General features: G+C 40.6%; 1 protein-coding gene across 1 annotated transcript in view; it reads right to left on the bottom strand.

Annotated features, from left to right (window-relative positions):
- Window positions 1–3,748: 3,748 nt before the first annotated feature.
- The window catches only part of prx (periaxin), a 28,589-nt gene continuing 14,058 nt past the window's right edge, over window positions 3,749–18,279 (bottom strand). Inside the window, exon 7 of the mRNA XM_053234780.1 lies at window positions 3,749–18,160. Coding sequence (XP_053090755.1) covers window positions 4,607–18,160 — 13,554 coding nt within the window. The 3' untranslated portion in view covers window positions 3,749–4,606. The remainder of the gene's footprint in view (window positions 18,161–18,279) is intronic.

Here is an 18,279-nt window from a genome sequence, read left to right as displayed (position 1 = left end):
CTGCTGATCTCCTGAGAATTTCACACACAACAGTCTATAGAGTTTACACAGAATAGTGCGAAAAACACAAAACAACAGTTCTGTGGGTGAAATGCCTCGTTGATGAGAGGTCAAAGAAAAATGGCCAGATTGGTTCGAGCTGCCAGGAAAGATATAATAACTCATATGATCACTCTTTACAACCGTGGTGAGCAGAAAAACATCTTTCTGAATGCACAAACCATCAAACCTTGCAGTGGATGGGCTATAACAGCAGAAGATCACACTGGGTTCCACTTCTGTCAGCCAAGAACAGGAATCTGAGGAATCTGAGGCACAGGCTTACCCAAACTGGACTGTTGAAGATTAGAAAACAGTCTTCAATTCTCCAGTTTCTGTGAGTCTGTGCCCATGACAGCCTCAGCTTCTTGTTCTTGGCTGACAGGAGCAGAACCTGATGTGGACTTCTGCTGTTGTAGCCCATCCACCTCAAGGTTTTATGTGTTGTGTGTTCTGAGGTGCTTTTCTGCTCACCATGGTCATAAAGAGTGCTTATTTGAGTTACTATAGACTTCCTGTCAGCTCAGACCAGTCTGGTCATTCTCCTCTGATCTCTGTCATTAACAAGGTGGTTCAGCCTGCAGACCCTCTGCTCACAGGATGTTTTTTGTTTCTCGCATCATTTTGTCCATTAAAAAAATTACATGAATTTCAGAGATTCTAAGTATTTGGTATGTCCCCTTTTTGCTTTAATGACAGTGTGCACTCGAACTTACATGGACTCCACAAGTTTATGCAAAACCTTATGATACTGCATACTGCACCATTAGCATTAATTACAGCTTCTTGGGTAAGTCTCTACAATCTTTGCACACCTGGATTTGGCCAACTTCTCCCATTCTTCCTGGCAGATTCTCTCTAGCTCAATCAGATTGGATGGGGAGCATCTGTGAACTGCCATCATCAGGTCTCTACAGATTTTCTTTGGGGTTCAGGTCTGGGCTTTGGCTGGGCTTGAAGCCACTCCAGCTCTGTCCTGGCTGTATACTTCAGGTCATTGTCATGCTGAGAGGTGAACCTTCACCTCAGTCTGAGGTCGTGTGCACTCTCGAGGTTTTCTTCAAGGAACTATCTGTATTTTGCCCTTATTTTTGCCCTGAGAAGCAACCCGAAAGCATGATGCTGCCATCATGCTTCACCGTAGGGATGGCAGTATTGCCAGATGTTGTGCTTGGAGTTCAGCCCAAAAAATTACATTTTTGGTCTCTTCAGACCATGCTTTCACAGTCCTTTAAGTGCCTGCCAATATGCATTTTACTGAGGAGTGGCTTCTGTCTAGCCACTTTACCATAAAGCCCAGCAGAGGACTTCTTAATTTCTGTTAGAGTGACTACTGTGTTCTTGGTCACCTCTATGACCAAAGCCCTCCTAGCATGGTTACTGGGTTTGGCTGGATGGCCAGCTTTAGGAAGGGTCCTGGTGGTTCCAAACTTCTTCTAGTTCACTGTGATAGAGCCCACTGTGCTCCTGGGAACATTCAAAGCTTTAGAAATGATTTTATACCCTTGCCCAGATCTATGTCTCAACACAGTTTTATCCAGTCAATTGAATTTGCAACAGACACGTAAATGTGTGTAAATAGATCAATAATTTCCCATGCTTCATTGCTATGGCTCCCATAGCTTGTCCCTGCCTATAAGGCCTCTGTCCCTTTTGAATCGCCTGTGGGGATTATCTTCTTGAAGGCCATGTTATTAATGGGGATTATCTTCTTGATTGTACCATGGTATTAAATGTATACTGGCAAGCATATCATATGCTTTGCAAACCAGTGTGTCGACTCTTTTATTTTTGAAGTGTGTTCAGTGTGAATTTGAGCACAGACTTTAGTTTGCTTGTACCACTAGAGAGGTCACCTGTCTCTTTACTGGTAGCAATGATTTTAAGTTTATGGTTTCTGCATCAGCTCTTATACCTGGTTGCAAATTCCATGTGCTCTCTACCACACATAAGAGCTCAGGGTGGGCTTCAAGCTTAGAAAATGAGATGCAGCCACTGAAAGTATATCAGGGACCTTCCTTTTTCTAATGCGTCCTGAGGTCACATCGGTTTCCCAATTCACTCCCCGCTACACTCCTGTAACATTGGAGAGAAGTTGCTGAATAGGCCACAGTTCTTCATGGTGCAAGATATACTTCCTGTGTCACAACTGGCATTATGCTGCATTTAGGGCAAGGCTGTGTAAGTGCTTGTTGAAGATGCTCTAGTCCCAAGGAATTTGTGCGATGATGTGCTAAGTTGGTAGACTCTAACCCAAAAAGACTGAGCACTGTATTACAAGCAAAAGAAAAAAATATTAATTGGTTTTCCCACTTATTCAACCAGGTAATTGTAAGTTTTTTCTTTTTTTTCCCTAAAAAGTTTCAATTTGTTTTTAATTGAATTTTGTTGGTTGTAGAAAAAGGTCTGACATGATGCATCTTGCTTTCATTTTTTACATCACAAGATTTTACATCTTGGCATGTGTGCGTACATGCACATGGAGGTATTGTGTTTCACACTTCCCTTGCATTATTTTGGATACCTATATATTTTATTTTTATCTGCTGCAGAAATTCAGAAACTCAGAGATTCTTGCAAGTATTTATATGGAATTTTTTAATTAAAATTAAAATATATCACTTAATATCTGTAAGTTAATTGAAATGATGATGTTTGATGTTTAATTTTTTTAAATGTAAACAGCAGACTCATAGAATGCTGTGATCTTATTTCAGCTAGGTGTAGGGTTGGTATAATCCTGTTCATATGTACTTTGTCTGTGTTTATTATTATTATTATTATTATTATTATTATTATTATTATTATTATTATATGGACATATTTTGGACTGTCAGTAGAACTAGCTGAAAAATATTCAGTACAATTTCCCTTTAAATAGCTATATTATTGTTACCTATAATTGTATACTAATTTCCCTTCAGTTATGTCCAAATAATTAGAAGAATGGCCAAAAGAATAACCATTCTATTGTTACATTAAGCTAGTAACTTTTTATTTCTGAATGTCAGAGCCGAAAATATAATGAATGTACAGAAAATATACATGAAAAAGGGCACTGGAATGATAAACAAACACAAACCATCATTTTTAACTTGGACCTCATTTGGTCTTTATTTATTTATTTATTTATTTATTTATTTATTTATTTATTTTACAGTCAGCTGAGCAGGAGAGTGGGGTGCATATGTGAACTTTGGGTTTTGCACTTGGTGGTGCAATGAATTTTTTTTTTAATGTGCATATGCACATACGCACTGAGACTATTAATTTTACATTAAATACATATCGCAGTCAATCACTTTATTCCACTGACAATTCAGAAATGTTGATTTTCAATTCCACACAGACCCAGTTAAATGTTAATTTTTAATGTTTTCATGTTTAATGTTTAACATTATTTGCATAATGATATATAAAGTACTGCAAAAGGCTGTTTATTAAAAAATACTTATTTTTAAATAATAATTACTAAAAAAAAAGATACACTATTTTGCATATCACACCATTGTAACAGCTTGAAAAATGATGCAAGCAACTCTGGAGGTGCATATGATAGGGAAGTCCCAAGTAGGATATTAGCTAGGGTTCCTAAATGTTCCAAAGTTCTCTTTGAGTAAGATTAGTCAAACCTAATCACAGTTTGGATTTAAGCAATAAATGCATGTGTTTTATCTAACAGTATAGACTGCAGAAATTCAGAGAGTAATGAAAGAACAGGTAGAATATTTTATTTAATACTTCATCCAGCGGAGAAATTGTGCTTTAAAAATGAAATGTATAGGACATGCTAAAAACTATACAGTAATAATGCTACCTTCATTTTATACTAATTTCATCTTCAGGTCATGATTAAATGAAAAATGATGAGCCAAAGAATTTCACAATGCACACTCAGACACTTCAAATCAAGAACACAAACCAGTCCCACACAGAAACATCATCATTGTACACTGTGTCACATTTTAATGCATTTAAATATTACAAAAAGTCATTATATTATATTATATTATATTATATTATATTATATTATATTTTTCTTTAAAATTTCAATGTTAAATCGATACATGGCACTAAAAATGATTTTTATTTTAAAAAATATATAAATATATACAGTTTCTTCTTCTACAGTTTAGGAGTTATGTATGGAAAAAATATTTTTTTTTCCTCTTATGTAAGAGAAAACATATGTTCAGCTTCAACAACAACAACAAAAAAAGTTAATAGCAACATATGAAGCTTCAAAAACTATGATGAGTCCAATAAAAATAATACTTCTCAAAATTCTACCTCAAATTCCACTCACCTTGTATATGTGTTTATGTGATCTAATGCATGACTTGCAGGTCATAGAAGTAGTACTAATAATCTATTTAAAGAAACAGTAATTATCTACATAAAGAATAATATTGAATGGTCAGTGCAAGTATACATAATTAAATGTGCGCTACATTAAATAGTGATTGTATTTATGTAAATGCATTCATTCTGCATAGCACTGAAAAGGCAACAACAATATAAAAATATTCCACTATACCCAGATTTACTCTCTAGATTTACCTCTATTTTACTGATTCCAATGTGTAGTTGAGCTGCTACTTGCTGATTCTGTTACTTTATATTTTGAAGTCTTGGTTACCACAGTGAAAGTCCCTTCTTTTGTTGTGGTGACTGTGTGTTTTGAAGAAACCTCCTGAGTGGAAAATTCAGTATTTGGCATTCTCCTATAGAAACCTCCAGAAATCTCTTCACTAGAGTACTGTAAAGATGACTTGCTTTCCTTTGGAGATCCCTCTGGTGTGATCTGCAGGGTGCCAGTGGAATGGGGGGTAAGAGTGACCTTGGGGATCTTAAACCAAGTTGTCTTCTCTTTTTCTTCTGCTTCCTGCCTGCTTCCAACATCTTCTTTGGATCCACCCTCTTTTTGTCCACTGGTCTTTCCTGAGACAGAGTCAGTTGAAATATTTGGTACTGGAGACTCAGATCCTTGCTTTTCTGTTAACATTTCCAGTCTGGCTTTTGAGGACTCTATACAGTCATTTTCACTCTCGTCATCACCTTTTACAGATTTCTTCTTGAAACCCGGAAATGATATTTTTCCTGATTTGGCTTTTGTGCCTTTGCTAACTTCTGTGCTACCTTTATTCTCAGGTTCCATGCCCATCTCCAATTTCTCCTCTTCTCCCACATTTTTTGGGTATAGTGAAGAAAACTCAAGTTTGGGCAACCTAACTGCTCCTGTTTTTAACGCTTCATCATTTTCCTCCCCCTCCTCAGAATTGGTTCCTTTACCTTTTGAATGTGACTTTTCAAAACTTGGCTTCTTTATGATTTTTGGCACTTTAATTTTCTTATCTACAGTCTCTGCACTTGCTTTGCTAGTTACATTAACATAGCTTTCTGTTTGGGAATTAGCCAAAACAAAAACTGCTTTTGTTACTTTAGGGATATGAGGGCCCTCATACTGTACTTCAGGATTTGGGGTCATAGAAGATCCTTTTGGTGATTTAATGTTGACTTTGGCTTCAGGTGAAGTTAGAGAAGGCAGAGACACATCAAACGTTGGTATTTTGGCCATGGTACCTGTCTTTGTATTCATTTTATCATTACTAGTGTTATCTTGAACAGTCCCAAAGTCTAACTCTGGGGCTTTTATTTCAGTATTAGGCAGTGAGAGCCAATTACTTGAACCAGCATCTGCAGGGGTACATTCTGTAGATATCAATTTTCCTTGGCATTTGCTCTTTACATTAGATTCAAAGATCTCTACTTCAGGAAATTTAATATTAGAGAGGTTTGAGGATAAAGGTTGACCTGCATTCACAATACTAGACTTAACTATATCTGTCTCCAATGTAGAAGTTTTAACTTTAGGCATTCCAATATTGAACTTCGTACCTTTTACTTTTGGCCCCTTGACTTTCTCCGTTGATGCCAAGGGGCTGAGGTCAATATTGGGAAGCTCAAACTTTTTTTCATTTTTACCATCTTTTGATGATCTGATATCCAGTTCAAGATGTTTCTGTGGGCCCTGTGTATCTATTGTTGAAATATTTAATTTTTGCCATCCTTCTATGTCCATTTCTTGAACTTGAATTTCTCCTTCTTTCCCTTTTGGCAGGGATATATCCACAGTTGTCTTAGTAATATTTGGCAACTTGAACTTTGCATTTTGTCCTTCTGTTTTGAAATCTGGAGGTTTAATGTCAACTCTACTGTGGGGTACTGAAATTTCCATGTTGGGGACTTTAACATCAGATATCTTAAGTTTCTCACTGTTTATGTTGATGTCCAAATCTGAAGAATCCACATCTGTTTTTCCATGTGGTAATGAAATTTCCACTGCTGGCATTGTAATTTTTGCCATCTTGAATTTGCCATATTTGCCTTCCACTTCTACTTCTGGTGTGTCAATCCCTCCTGTTCTGCCTTGAGGTAGTAAAATATCAACATTTGGCATTTTGATATGTGGTAACGTTAGGTTATCTCTTTCAATGTTGAGATTTGAAGAGGTGGATTCAACTAATACATCTTGTTTTACTTTTGGTATGACAACATCCAAATCTACTTTTGGTACTGATATATCAATAGTTGGCATCTTTGGGATTTTTAAACTACCCTCATAAACCTGGATATCAGCCTCAGATACATCAATCTCAGATTTTGGCAGCAATGCCTCTCTCTCTGGTATGTATGGAGCTGGCAGGGATATCTCAACTGAGGGCATTTTGACCTTTGCCTTTGTATCTAATGTTGGAGCCTTAAAATGCTCCTTGCCCTCTGCCCCCATATCAAGTGAGATGCTCACATCTCCTTCAGGTTTTAGCTTCTTTATTTTGCCTTTTATTTTTCCATCAGCATTTATCCCTACAGAAGGCATATTTTTTTCCATATCCAAACTAGAAGATAAGTTACGTCCTTCCACTTGGTTGTCTTCACTTTTAAATTTTCCACCAAATTTAGGCAGTGAAATTTTTGGCATTTTTAGAGTCTTCTCTGGGATGTCAAAACTTGCTCCAGATGATGGTCTGCTGCCTTCAGCTTTGAGAAGTTCAATATCTTCTCTATCAGTGCCTTTATTTTTGGGAAGACCAAAGTCAAGATCAACCTTAGGTGCTGATATGTCAACACTTGGTAGCTTTACAGTTGTAAATTTTAAATTTCCACTTGTGCTTCCAGAAACACTGGCATCAGGCATATTTATGTCATTTATGTCTGGTCCGTGAATTTTTAACTCAGTAGTTGGTGATTTCATTTTCGGTAATGAAAGTTCAAGGGCAGGCATATGTAGCTTTCCCAACATTGAAATGTCACCTTCACCTTCATCACCAATGTCCTCAGCTTTTCCCTTTGGAAGTGATTGATCAATAGCTGGCATAGTGATTTTTCCAACACTTTTTTCCTCAGCATTTGGAGTAAACTTTGGAGATTTCAATTTTGGTATAGAAAATTCAACCTTGGGCATATGGAACTTTCCACGTTTATCAATCTCACCTTCCAGATCAACACCCCCTTTTACTTTTCCTTTTGGCAGAGAGATATCAATATCTGGTTCATGAAAATGTCCATCCTTGATCTCAGGGCCTTCACCACTGATATCAACCTTGGGTGGTGCTAGTTTTGGTAAGGAAATGTCAATTTTTGGCAAATCAATCTTTCCTCCTTTTGCAGAAGGACCTTTAACGTCAATTTCTCCTTTAGCCATCTGTTCTGGTAATGACATATCAATGGCTGGCATGTCAACTGTCGCTAATTTCATATTAGGGCCTTCAACATTAATCTTCCCCTCTGGTAACTTCATTCTTGGTAGTGAGAGATCAACCATGGGCATGTGAAACACCCCCTCTTTACCAGGAGTAACATCAAAATCAAACCCCTCTTGTACTTTTCCTTTTGGCAGAGAGATGTCAATATCTGGAATGTGAAACTTTCTGCCCTTGATCTCAGGATTGTCAACATTGATATCAATCTCAGGTGGTTTTACTTTAGGTAAGGAAATGTCAAGCTTTGATAAGTCAATCTTTCCTCCTTTTCCAGACTGTCCTTCAATTTCAATGTCTCCTTTAGCCTTTCCTTTTGGCAATGAAATGTCAAAGGATGGCATGTCAACTTTCCCGACTTTGATATCAGGGCCTTCCACCTTAATCTTCCCCTCTGGTAACTTCATTCTTGGTAGTGAGAGATCAACCTTGGGCATTTGAAACCGCCCTCCTTTATCGGCCTCACCTTCCAGATCAACACCCCCTTTTACTTTTCCTTTTGGCAGAGAGATGTCAATATCTGGCATGTGAAACTTGCCACCCTTGATCTCTGGACCCTCAACACTGAAATCCACCTCGGGCGGTTTTACTTTTGGCAAGGAAATATCAAGCTTTGGTAAGTCAATCTTTCCTCCTTTTCCAGACTGTCCGTCAATTTCAATGTCTCCTTTAGCCTTTCCTTTTGGTAATGAAATATCAATGGATGGCATGTCTACTTTGCCTTTTGGTAATGAAATGTCAATGGATGGCATGTCAACTTTCCTGACTTTGATATCAGGGCCTTCCACCTTAATCTTCCCCTCTGGTAACTTCATTCTTGGTAGTGAGAGATCAACCTTGGGCATTTGAAACCTCCCTCCTTTATCAGCCTCACCTTCCAGATCAACACCCCCTTTTACTTTTCCTTTTGGCAGAGAGATGTCAATATCTGGCATGTGAAACTTGCCACCCTTGATCTCTGGACCTTCAACACTGAAATCCACCTCGGGTGGTTTTACTTTTGGCAAGGAAATGTCAAGCTTTGGTAAGTCAATCTTTCCCCCTTTTCCAGACTGTCCTTCAATTTCAATGTCTCCTTTAGCCTTTCCTTTTGGTAATGAAATGTCAATGGATGGCATGTCAACTTTCCCAACTTTGATATCAGGGCCTTCCACCTTAATCTTCCCCTCTGGTAACTTCATTCTTGGTAGTGAGAGATCAACCTTGGGCATTTGAAACCTCCCTCCTTTATCGGCCTCACCTTCCAGATCAACACCCCCTTTTACTTTTCCTTTTGGCAGAGAGATGTCAATATCTGGCATGTGAAACTTGCCACCCTTGATCTCTCGACCCTCAACACTGAAATCCACCTCGGGCGGTTTTACTTTTGGCAAGGAAATGTCAAGCTTTGGTAAGTCAATCTTTCCCCCTTTTCCAGACTGTCCTTCAATTTCAATGTCTCCTTTAGCCTTTCCTTTTGGTAATGAAATGTCAAAGGATGGCATGTCAACTTTCCCGACTTTGATATCAGGGCCTTCCACCTTAATCTTCCCCTCTGGTAACTTCATTCTTGGTAGTGAGAGATCAACCTTGGGCATTTGAAACCTCCCTCCTTTATCGGCCTCACCTTCCAGATCAACACCCCCTTTTACTTTTCCTTTTGGCAGAGAGATGTCAATATCTGGCATGTGAAACTTGCCACCCTTGATCTCTGGACCCTCAACACTGAAATCCACCTCGGGCGGTTTTACTTTTGGCAAGGAAATGTCAAGCTTTGGTAAGTCAATCTTTCCTCCTTTTCCAGACTGTCCTTCAATTTCAATGTCTCCTTTAGCCTTTCCTTTTGGTAATGAAATGTCAAAGGATGGCATGTCAACTTTCCCGACTTTGATATCAGGGCCTTCCACCTTAATCTTCCCCTCTGGTAACTTCATTCTTGGTAGTGAGAGATCAACCTTGGGCATTTGAAACCTCCCTCCTCTATCGGCCTCACCTTCCAGATCAACACCCCCTTTTACTTTTCCTTTTGGAAGAGAGATGTCAATATCTGGCATGTGAAACTTGCCACCCTTGATCTCTGGACCCTCAACACTGAAATCCACCTCGGGCGGTTTTACTTTTGGCAAGGAAATGTCAAGCTTTGGTAAGTCAATCTTTCCTCCTTTTCCAGACTGTCCTTCAATTTCAATGTCTCCTTTAGCCTTTCCTTTTGGTAATGAAATGTCAAAGGATGGCATGTCAACTTTCCCGACTTTGATATCAGGGCCTTCCACCTTAATCTTCCCCTCTGGTAACTTCATTCTTGGTAGTGAGAGATCAACCTTGGGCATTTGAAACCTCCCTCCTTTATCGGCCTCACCTTCCAGATCAACACCCCCTTTTACTTTTCCTTTTGGCAGAGAGATGTCAATATCTGGCATGTGAAACTTGCCACCCTTGATCTCTGGACCCTCAACACTGAAATCCACCTCGGGCGGTTTTACTTTTGGCAAGGAAATGTCAAGCTTTGGTAAGTCAATCTTTCCTCCTTTTCCAGACTGTCCTTCAATTTCAATGTCTCCTTTAGCCTTTCCTTTTGGTAATGAAATGTCAAAGGATGGCATGTCAACTTTCCCGACTTTGATATCAGGGCCTTCCACCTTAATCTTCCCCTCTGGTAACTTCATTCTTGGTAGTGAGAGATCAACCTTGGGCATTTGAAACCTCCCTCCTCTATCGGCCTCACCTTCCAGATCAACACCCCCTTTTACTTTTCCTTTTGGAAGAGAGATGTCAATATCTGGCATGTGAAACTTGCCACCCTTGATCTCTGGACCCTCAACACTGAAATCCACCTCGGGCGGTTTTACTTTTGGCAAGGAAATGTCAAGCTTTGGTAAGTCAATCTTTCCCCCTTTTCCAGACTGTCCTTCAATTTCAATGTCTCCTTTAGCCTTTCCTTTTGGTAATGAAATGTCAAAGGATGGCATGTCAACTTTCCCGACTTTGATATCAGGGCCTTCCACCTTAATCTTCCCCTCTGGTAACTTCATTCTTGGTAGTGAGAGATCAACCTTGGGCATTTGAAACCTCCCTCCTTTATCGGCCTCACCTTCCAGATCAACACCCCCTTTTACTTTTCCTTTTGGCAGAGAGATGTCAATATCTGGCATGTGAAACTTGCCACCCTTGATCTCTGGACCCTCAACACTGAAATCCACCTCGGGCGGTTTTACTTTTGGCAAGGAAATGTCAAGCTTTGGTAAGTCAATCTTTCCTCCTTTTCCAGACTGTCCTTCAATTTCAATGTCTCCTTTAGCCTTTCCTTTTGGTAATGAAATGTCAAAGGATGGCATGTCAACTTTCCCGACTTTGATATCAGGGCCTTCCACCTTAATCTTCCCCTCTGGTAACTTCATTCTTGGTAGTGAGAGATCAACCTTGGGCATTTGAAACCTCCCTCCTTTATCGGCCTCACCTTCCAGATCAACACCCCCTTTTACTTTTCCTTTTGGCAGAGAGATGTCAATATCTGGCATGTGAAACTTGCCACCCTTGATCTCTGGACCCTCAACACTGAAATCCACCTCGGGCGGTTTTACTTTTGGCAAGGAAATGTCAAGCTTTGGTAAGTCAATCTTTCCCCCTTTTCCAGACTGTCCTTCAATTTCAATGTCTCCTTTAGCCTTTCCTTTTGGTAATGAAATGTCAAAGGATGGCATGTCAACTTTCCCGACTTTGATATCAGGGCCTTCCACCTTAATCTTCCCCTCTGGTAACTTCATTCTTGGTAGTGAGAGATCAACCTTGGGCATTTGAAACCTCCCTCCTTTATCGGCCTCACCTTCCAGATCAACACCCCCTTTTACTTTTCCTTTTGGCAGAGAGATGTCAATATCTGGCATGTGAAACTTGCTACCCTTGATCTCTGGACCCTCAACACTGATATCCACCTCGGGCGGTTTTACTTTTGGCAAGGAAATGTCAAGCTTTGGTAAGTCAATCTTTCCTCCTTTTCCAGACTGTCCTTCAATTTCAATGCCTCCTTTAGCCTTTCCTTTTGGTAATGAAATGTCAAAGGATGGCATGTCAACTTTCCCGACTTTGATATCAGGGCCTTCCACCTTAATCTTCCCCTCAGGTAACTTCATTCTTGGTAGTGAGAGATCAACCTTGGGCATTTGAAACCTCCCTCCTTTATCGGCCTCACCTTCCAGATCAACACCCCCTTTTACTTTTCCTTTTGGCAGAGAGATGTCAATATCTGGCATGTGAAACTTGCCACCCTTGATCTCTCGACCCTCAACACTGAAATCCACCTCGGGCAGTTTTACTTTTGGCAAGGAAATGTCAAGCTTTGGTACGTCAATCTTTCCTCCTTTTCCAGACTGTCCTTCAATTTCAATGTCTCCTTTAGCCTTTCCTTTTGGTAATGAAATGTCAAAGGATGGCATGTCAACTTTCCCGACTTTGATATCAGGGCCTTCCACCTTAATCTTCCCCTCAGGTAACTTCATTCTTGGTAGTGAGAGATCAACCTTGGGCATTTGAAACCTCCCTCCTTTATCGGCCTCACCTTCCAGATCAACACCCCCTTTCACTTTTCCTTTTGGCAGAGAGATGTCAATATCTGGCATGTGAAACTTGCCACCCTTGATCTCTGGACCCTCAACACTGATATCCACCTCGGGCGGTTTTACTTTTGGCAAGGAAATGTCAAGCTTTGGTAAGTCAATCTTTCCTCCTTTTCCAGACTGTCCTTCAATTTCAATGTCTCCTTTAACCTTTCCTTTTGGTAATGAAATGTCAAAGGATGGCATGTCAACTTTCCTGACTTTGATATCAGGGCCTTCCACCTTAATCTTCCCCTCTGGTAACTTCATTCTTGGTAGTGAGAGATCAACCTTGGGCATTTGAAACCGCCCTCCTTTATCGGCCTCACCTTCCAGATCAACACCCCCTTTCAATTTTCCTTTTGGCAGAGAGATGTCAATATCTGGCATGTGAAACTTGCCACCCTTGATCTCTGGACCCTCAACACTGAAATCCACCTCGGGCGGTTTTACTTTTGGCAAGGAAATGTCAAGCTTTGGTAAGTCAATCTTTCCTCCTTTTCCAGACTGTCCTTCAATTTCAATGTCTCCTTTAGCCTTTCCTTTTGGTAATGAAATGTCAAAGGATGGCATGTCTACTTTGCCTTTTGGTAATGAAATGTCAATGGATGGCATGTCAACTTTCCCGACTTTGATATCAGGGCCTTCCACCTTAATCTTCCCCTCAGGTAACTTCATTCTTGGTAGTGAGAGATCAACCTTGGGCATTTGAAACCTCCCTCCTTTATCGGCCTCACCTTCCAGATCAACACCCCCTTTCACTTTTCCTTTTGGCAGAGAGATGTCAATATCTGGCATGTGAAACTTGCCACCCTTGATCTCTGGACCCTCAACACTGAAATCCACCTCGGGCGGTTTTACTTTTGGCAAGGAAATGTCAAGCTTTGGTAAGTCAATCTTTCCTCCTTTTCCAGACTGTCCTTCAATTTCAATGTCTCCTTTAGCCTTTCCTTTTGGTAATGAAATGTCAAAGGATGGCATGTCTACTTTGCCTTTTGGTAATGAAATGTCAATGGATGGCATGTCAACTTTCCCGACTTTGATATCAGGGCCTTCCACCTTAATCTTCCCCTCTGGTAACTTCATTCTTGGTAATGAGAGATCAACCTTGGGCATTTGAAACCGCCCTCCGTTATGGGCCTCACCTTCCAGATCAACACCCCCTTTTACTTTTCCTTTTGGCAGAGAGATGTCAATATCTGGCATGTGAAACTTGCCACCCTTGATCTCTGGACCCTCAACACTGAAATCCACCTCGGGCGGTTTTACTTTTGGCAAGGAAATGTCAAGCTTTGATAAGTCAATCTTTCCTCCTTTTCCAGACTGTCCTTCAATTTCAATGTCTCCTTTAGCCTTTCCTTTTGGTAATGAAATGTCAAAGGATGGCATGTCTACTTTGCCTTTTGGTAATGAAATGTCAATGGATGGCATGTCAACTTTCCCGACTTTGATATCAGGGCCTTCCACCTTAATCTTCCCCTCTGGTAACTTCATTCTTGGTAGTGAGAGATCAACCTTGGGCATTTGAAACCTCCCTCCTTTATCGGCCTCACCTTCCAGATCAACACCCCCTTTCACTTTTCCTTTTGGCAGAGAGATGTCAATATCTGGCATGTGAAACTTGCCACCCTTGATCTCTGGACCCTCAACACTGATATCCACCTCGGGCGTTTTTACTTTTGGCAAGGAAATGTCAAGCTTTGGTAAGTCAATCTTTCCTCCTTTTCCAGACTGTCCTTCAATTTCAATGTTTCCTTTAACCTTTCCTTTTGGTAATGAAATGTCAAAGGATGGCATGTCAACTTTCCTGACTTTGATATCAGGGCCTTCCACCTTAATCTTCCCCTCTGGTAACTTCATTCTTGGTAGTGAGAGATCAACCTTGGGCATTTGAAACCGCCCTCCTTTATCGGCCTCACCTTCCAGATCAACACCCCCTTTCAATTTTCCTTTTGGCAGAGAGATGTCAATATCTGGCATGTGAAACTTGCCACCCTTGATCTCTGGACCCTCAACACTGAAATCCACCTCGGGCGGTTTTACTTTTGGCAAGGAAATGTCAAGCTTTGGTAAGTCAATCTTTCCTCCTTTTCCAGACTGTCCTTCAATTTCAATGTCTCCTTTAGCCTTTCCTTTTGGTAATGAAATGTCAAAGGATGGCATGTCTACTTTGCCTTTTGGTAATGAAATGTCAATGGATGGCATGTCAACTTTTCCGACTTTGATATCAGGGCCTTCCACCTTAATCTTCCCCTCAGGTAACTTCATTCTTGGTAGTGAGAGATCAACCTTGGGCATTTGAAACCTCCCTCCTTTATTGGCCTCACCTTCCAGATCAACACCCCCTTTCACTTTTCCTTTTGGCAGAGAGATATCAATATCTGGCATGTGAAACTTGCCACCCTTGATCTCTGGACCCTCAACACTGATATCCACCTCGGGCGGTTTTACTTTTGGCAAGGAAATGTCAAGCTTTGGTAAGTCAATATTTCCTCCTTTTCCAGACTGTCCTTCAATTTCAATGTCTCCTTTAGCCTTTCCTTTTGGCAATGAAATGTCAAAGGATGGCATGTCAACTTTCCCGACTTTGATATCAGGGCCTTCCACCTTAATCTTCCCCTCTGGTAACTTCATTCTTGGTAGTGAGAGATCAACCTTGGGCATTTGAAACCGCCCTCCTTTATCGGCCTCACCTTCCAGGTCAACACCCCCTTTTACTTTTCCTTTTGGCAGAGAGATGTCAATATCTGGCATGTGAAACTTGCCACCCTTGATCTCTGGACCCTCAACACTGAAATCCACCTCTGGTGGTTTTACTTTTGGCAAGGAAATGTCAAGCTTTGGTAAGTCAATCTTTCCTCCTTTTCCAGACTGTCCTTCAATTTCAATGTCTCCTTTAGCCTTTCCTTTTGGTAATGAAATGTCAAAGGATGGCATGTCTACTTTGCCTTTTGGTAATGAAATGTCAATGGATGGCATGTCAACTTTCCCGACTTTGATATCAGGGCCTTCCACCTTAATCTTCCCCTCTGGTAACTTCATTCTTGGTAGTGAGAGATCAACCTTGGGCATTTGAAACCGCCCTCCTTTATCGGCCTCACCTTCCAGATCAACACCCCCTTTCACTTTTCCTTTTGGCAGCGAGATGTCAATATCTGGCATGTGAAACTTGCCACCCTTGATCTCTGGACCCTCAACACTGAAATCCACCTCGGGCGGTTTTACTTTTGGCAAGGAAATGTCAAGCTTTGGTAAGTCAATCTTTCCTCCTTTTCCAGACTGTCCTTCAATTTCAATGTCTCCTTTAGCCTTTCCTTTTGGTAATGAAATGTCAATGGATGGCATGTCAACTTTCCCGACTTTGATATCAGGGCCTTCCACCTTAATCTTCCCCTCTGGTAACTTCATTCTTGGTAGTGAGAGATCAACCTTGGGCATTTGAAACCGCCCTCCTTTATCGGCCTCACCTTCCAGGTCAACACCCCCTTTTACTTTTCCTTTTGGCAGAGAGATGTCAATATCTGGCATGTGAAACTTGCCACCCTTGATCTCTGGACCCTCAACACTGAAATCCACCTCTGGTGGTTTTACTTTTGGCAAGGAAATGTCAAGCTTTGGTAAGTCAATCTTTCCTCCTTTTCCAGACTGTCCTTCAATTTCAATGTCTCCTTTAGCCTTTCCTTTTGGTAATGAAATGTCAAAGGATGGCATGTCTTCTTTGCCTTTTGGTAATGAAATGTCAATGGATGGCATGTCAACTTTCCCGACTTTGATATCAGGGCCTTCCACCTTAATCTTCCCCTCTGGTAACTTCATTCTTGGTAGTGAGAGATCAACCTTGGGCATTTGAAACCGCCCTCCTTTATCGGCCTCACCTTCCAGATCAACACCCCCTTTCACTTTTCCTTTTGGCAGAGAGATGTCAATATCTGGCATGTGAAACTTGCCACCCTTGATCTCTGGACCCTCAACACTGAAATCCACCTCGGGCGGTTTTACTTTTGGCAAGGAAATGTCAAGCTTTGGTAAGTCAATCTTTCCTCCTTTTCCAGACTGTCCTTCAATTTCAATGTCTCCTTTAGCCTTTCCTTTTGGTAATGAAATGTCAAAGGATGGCATGTCAACTTTCCCGACTTTGATATCAGGGCCTTCCACCTTAATCTTCCCCTCTGGTAACTTCATTCTTGGTAGTGAGAGATCAACCTTGGGCATTTGAAACCGCCCTCCTTTATCGGCCTCACCTTCCAGATCAACACCCCCTTTTACTTTTCCTTTTGGCAGAGAGATGTCAATATCTGGCATGTGAAACTTGCCACCCTTGATCTCTGGACCCTCAACACTGAAATCCACCTCGGGCGGTTTTACTTTTGGCAAGGAAATGTCAAGCTTTGGTAAGTCAATCTTTCCTCCTTTTCCAGACTGTCCTTCAATTTCAATGTCTCCTTTAGCCTTTCCTTTTGGTAATGAAATGTCAAAGGATGGCATGTCTACTTTGCCTTTTGGTAATGAAATGTCAATGGATGGCATGTCAACTTTCCCAACTTTGATATCAGGGCCTTCCACCTTAATCTTCCCCTCTGGTAACTTCATTCTTGGTAATGAGAGATCAACCTTGGGCATTTGAAACTTTCCCCCTTTTCCATCCTCATCTTCAAGATCTGTACCTTCTTTTTCTTTTCCTTTTGGCAGAGAGATATCAATATCTGGCATGTTATACTTTTTCCCTTTGATCTCAGGAACCTTAACACTCATGTCAACCTTGGGTGGTGCTCCTTTTGGCAAAGAAATGTCAAGCTTTGGTAAGTCAATCTTTCCTGCTTCCCCAGAAAGTCCTTCAAGGTCAATTTCTCCTTCAACTATCCCTTTTGGTAATGACATGTCAATGGATCGCATCCTAGCATTCCCAGTTTTCACATCAGGGCCTTCCATACTAATATTTGCCTCTGGTAACTTCCTCTTGGGAATTTGATACTTCCCCCCTTTACTGTTTTCATCTTTAAGATCAATATCCCCTTTTACTTTTCCTTTTGGCAGTGAGATGTCAATATCTGGCACATTGTCACCCTTCTGACCCTCTGGGCCAATTATGTTAATATCAACTTCGGATGATTTTATCTTTGGCATGTAAATGTCAAGCTTAGGCATTTCAATCTTTCCTCCTTTTCCAGAATGTCTTTCTAGGCCAAATTCTCTTTCACCCTTACTTTTTTGTAATGAAATCTCAGTAGATGGCAACGTAACTGTCCCACATTTGACACCAGAGCTTTCAACGTTAATAAATGGCACATTTGCTCCTTTAGCCATGGATCTATCAGCTTCCTCTCTAGGTCTATGTTTTGTGTCTAGATTTAGATTTGGTACTGATATGTCAGCTTGCATGCTTATTTTCTTTCTTTGCACACATTCATCAATATCTTTCATTTGTGAATTTGGGCTTTTTCCTTTGTCTTTATGCATCTCTATTTCTGCTTTTGTTGTTGAGATTTCTGTACCTTCTAGAGCAGATTTTATTTTAACCTTTGGAAATTTAATCTTTCTTGTCTTCTCATCATTGGGCTTCATTCTTTCTAAATGTCCAGATCTCTCTTCAGTGACTTTTCCATGTTTCTTCAATTTAAACTTTGGGAGTGCAAACTCCACATCAACTGGAGTAAAGTCCAATCTCCCTGATGATCCATCATTGTCCATTTCTGCTTCAACTCTTGTTCTCTTTTTCTCTTTTAGTCTTTTCAACCCAAATCTTCCTCCTCTTTTCTTCTTGGCTTTGAATTGTTTGACACTTCTCACACTCTGAAAGGAAACAAAATGTATTAACAGGTGCCCTGACAGAGGTATATTATATGTAGAAGTGCTATAGGCAAAATATATAAGTAACATTGAAAAAACCTGTTTTGTTAGAAACTATATTT

Source organism: Pangasianodon hypophthalmus, chromosome 6 (genome assembly GCF_027358585.1).
Source record: "Pangasianodon hypophthalmus isolate fPanHyp1 chromosome 6, fPanHyp1.pri, whole genome shotgun sequence".
Lineage (NCBI taxonomy): Eukaryota > Metazoa > Chordata > Actinopteri > Siluriformes > Pangasiidae > Pangasianodon > Pangasianodon hypophthalmus.
The sequence above is the reverse complement of the archived record's forward strand: the minus strand, read 5'-3'. Positions and strand labels throughout refer to the sequence as shown.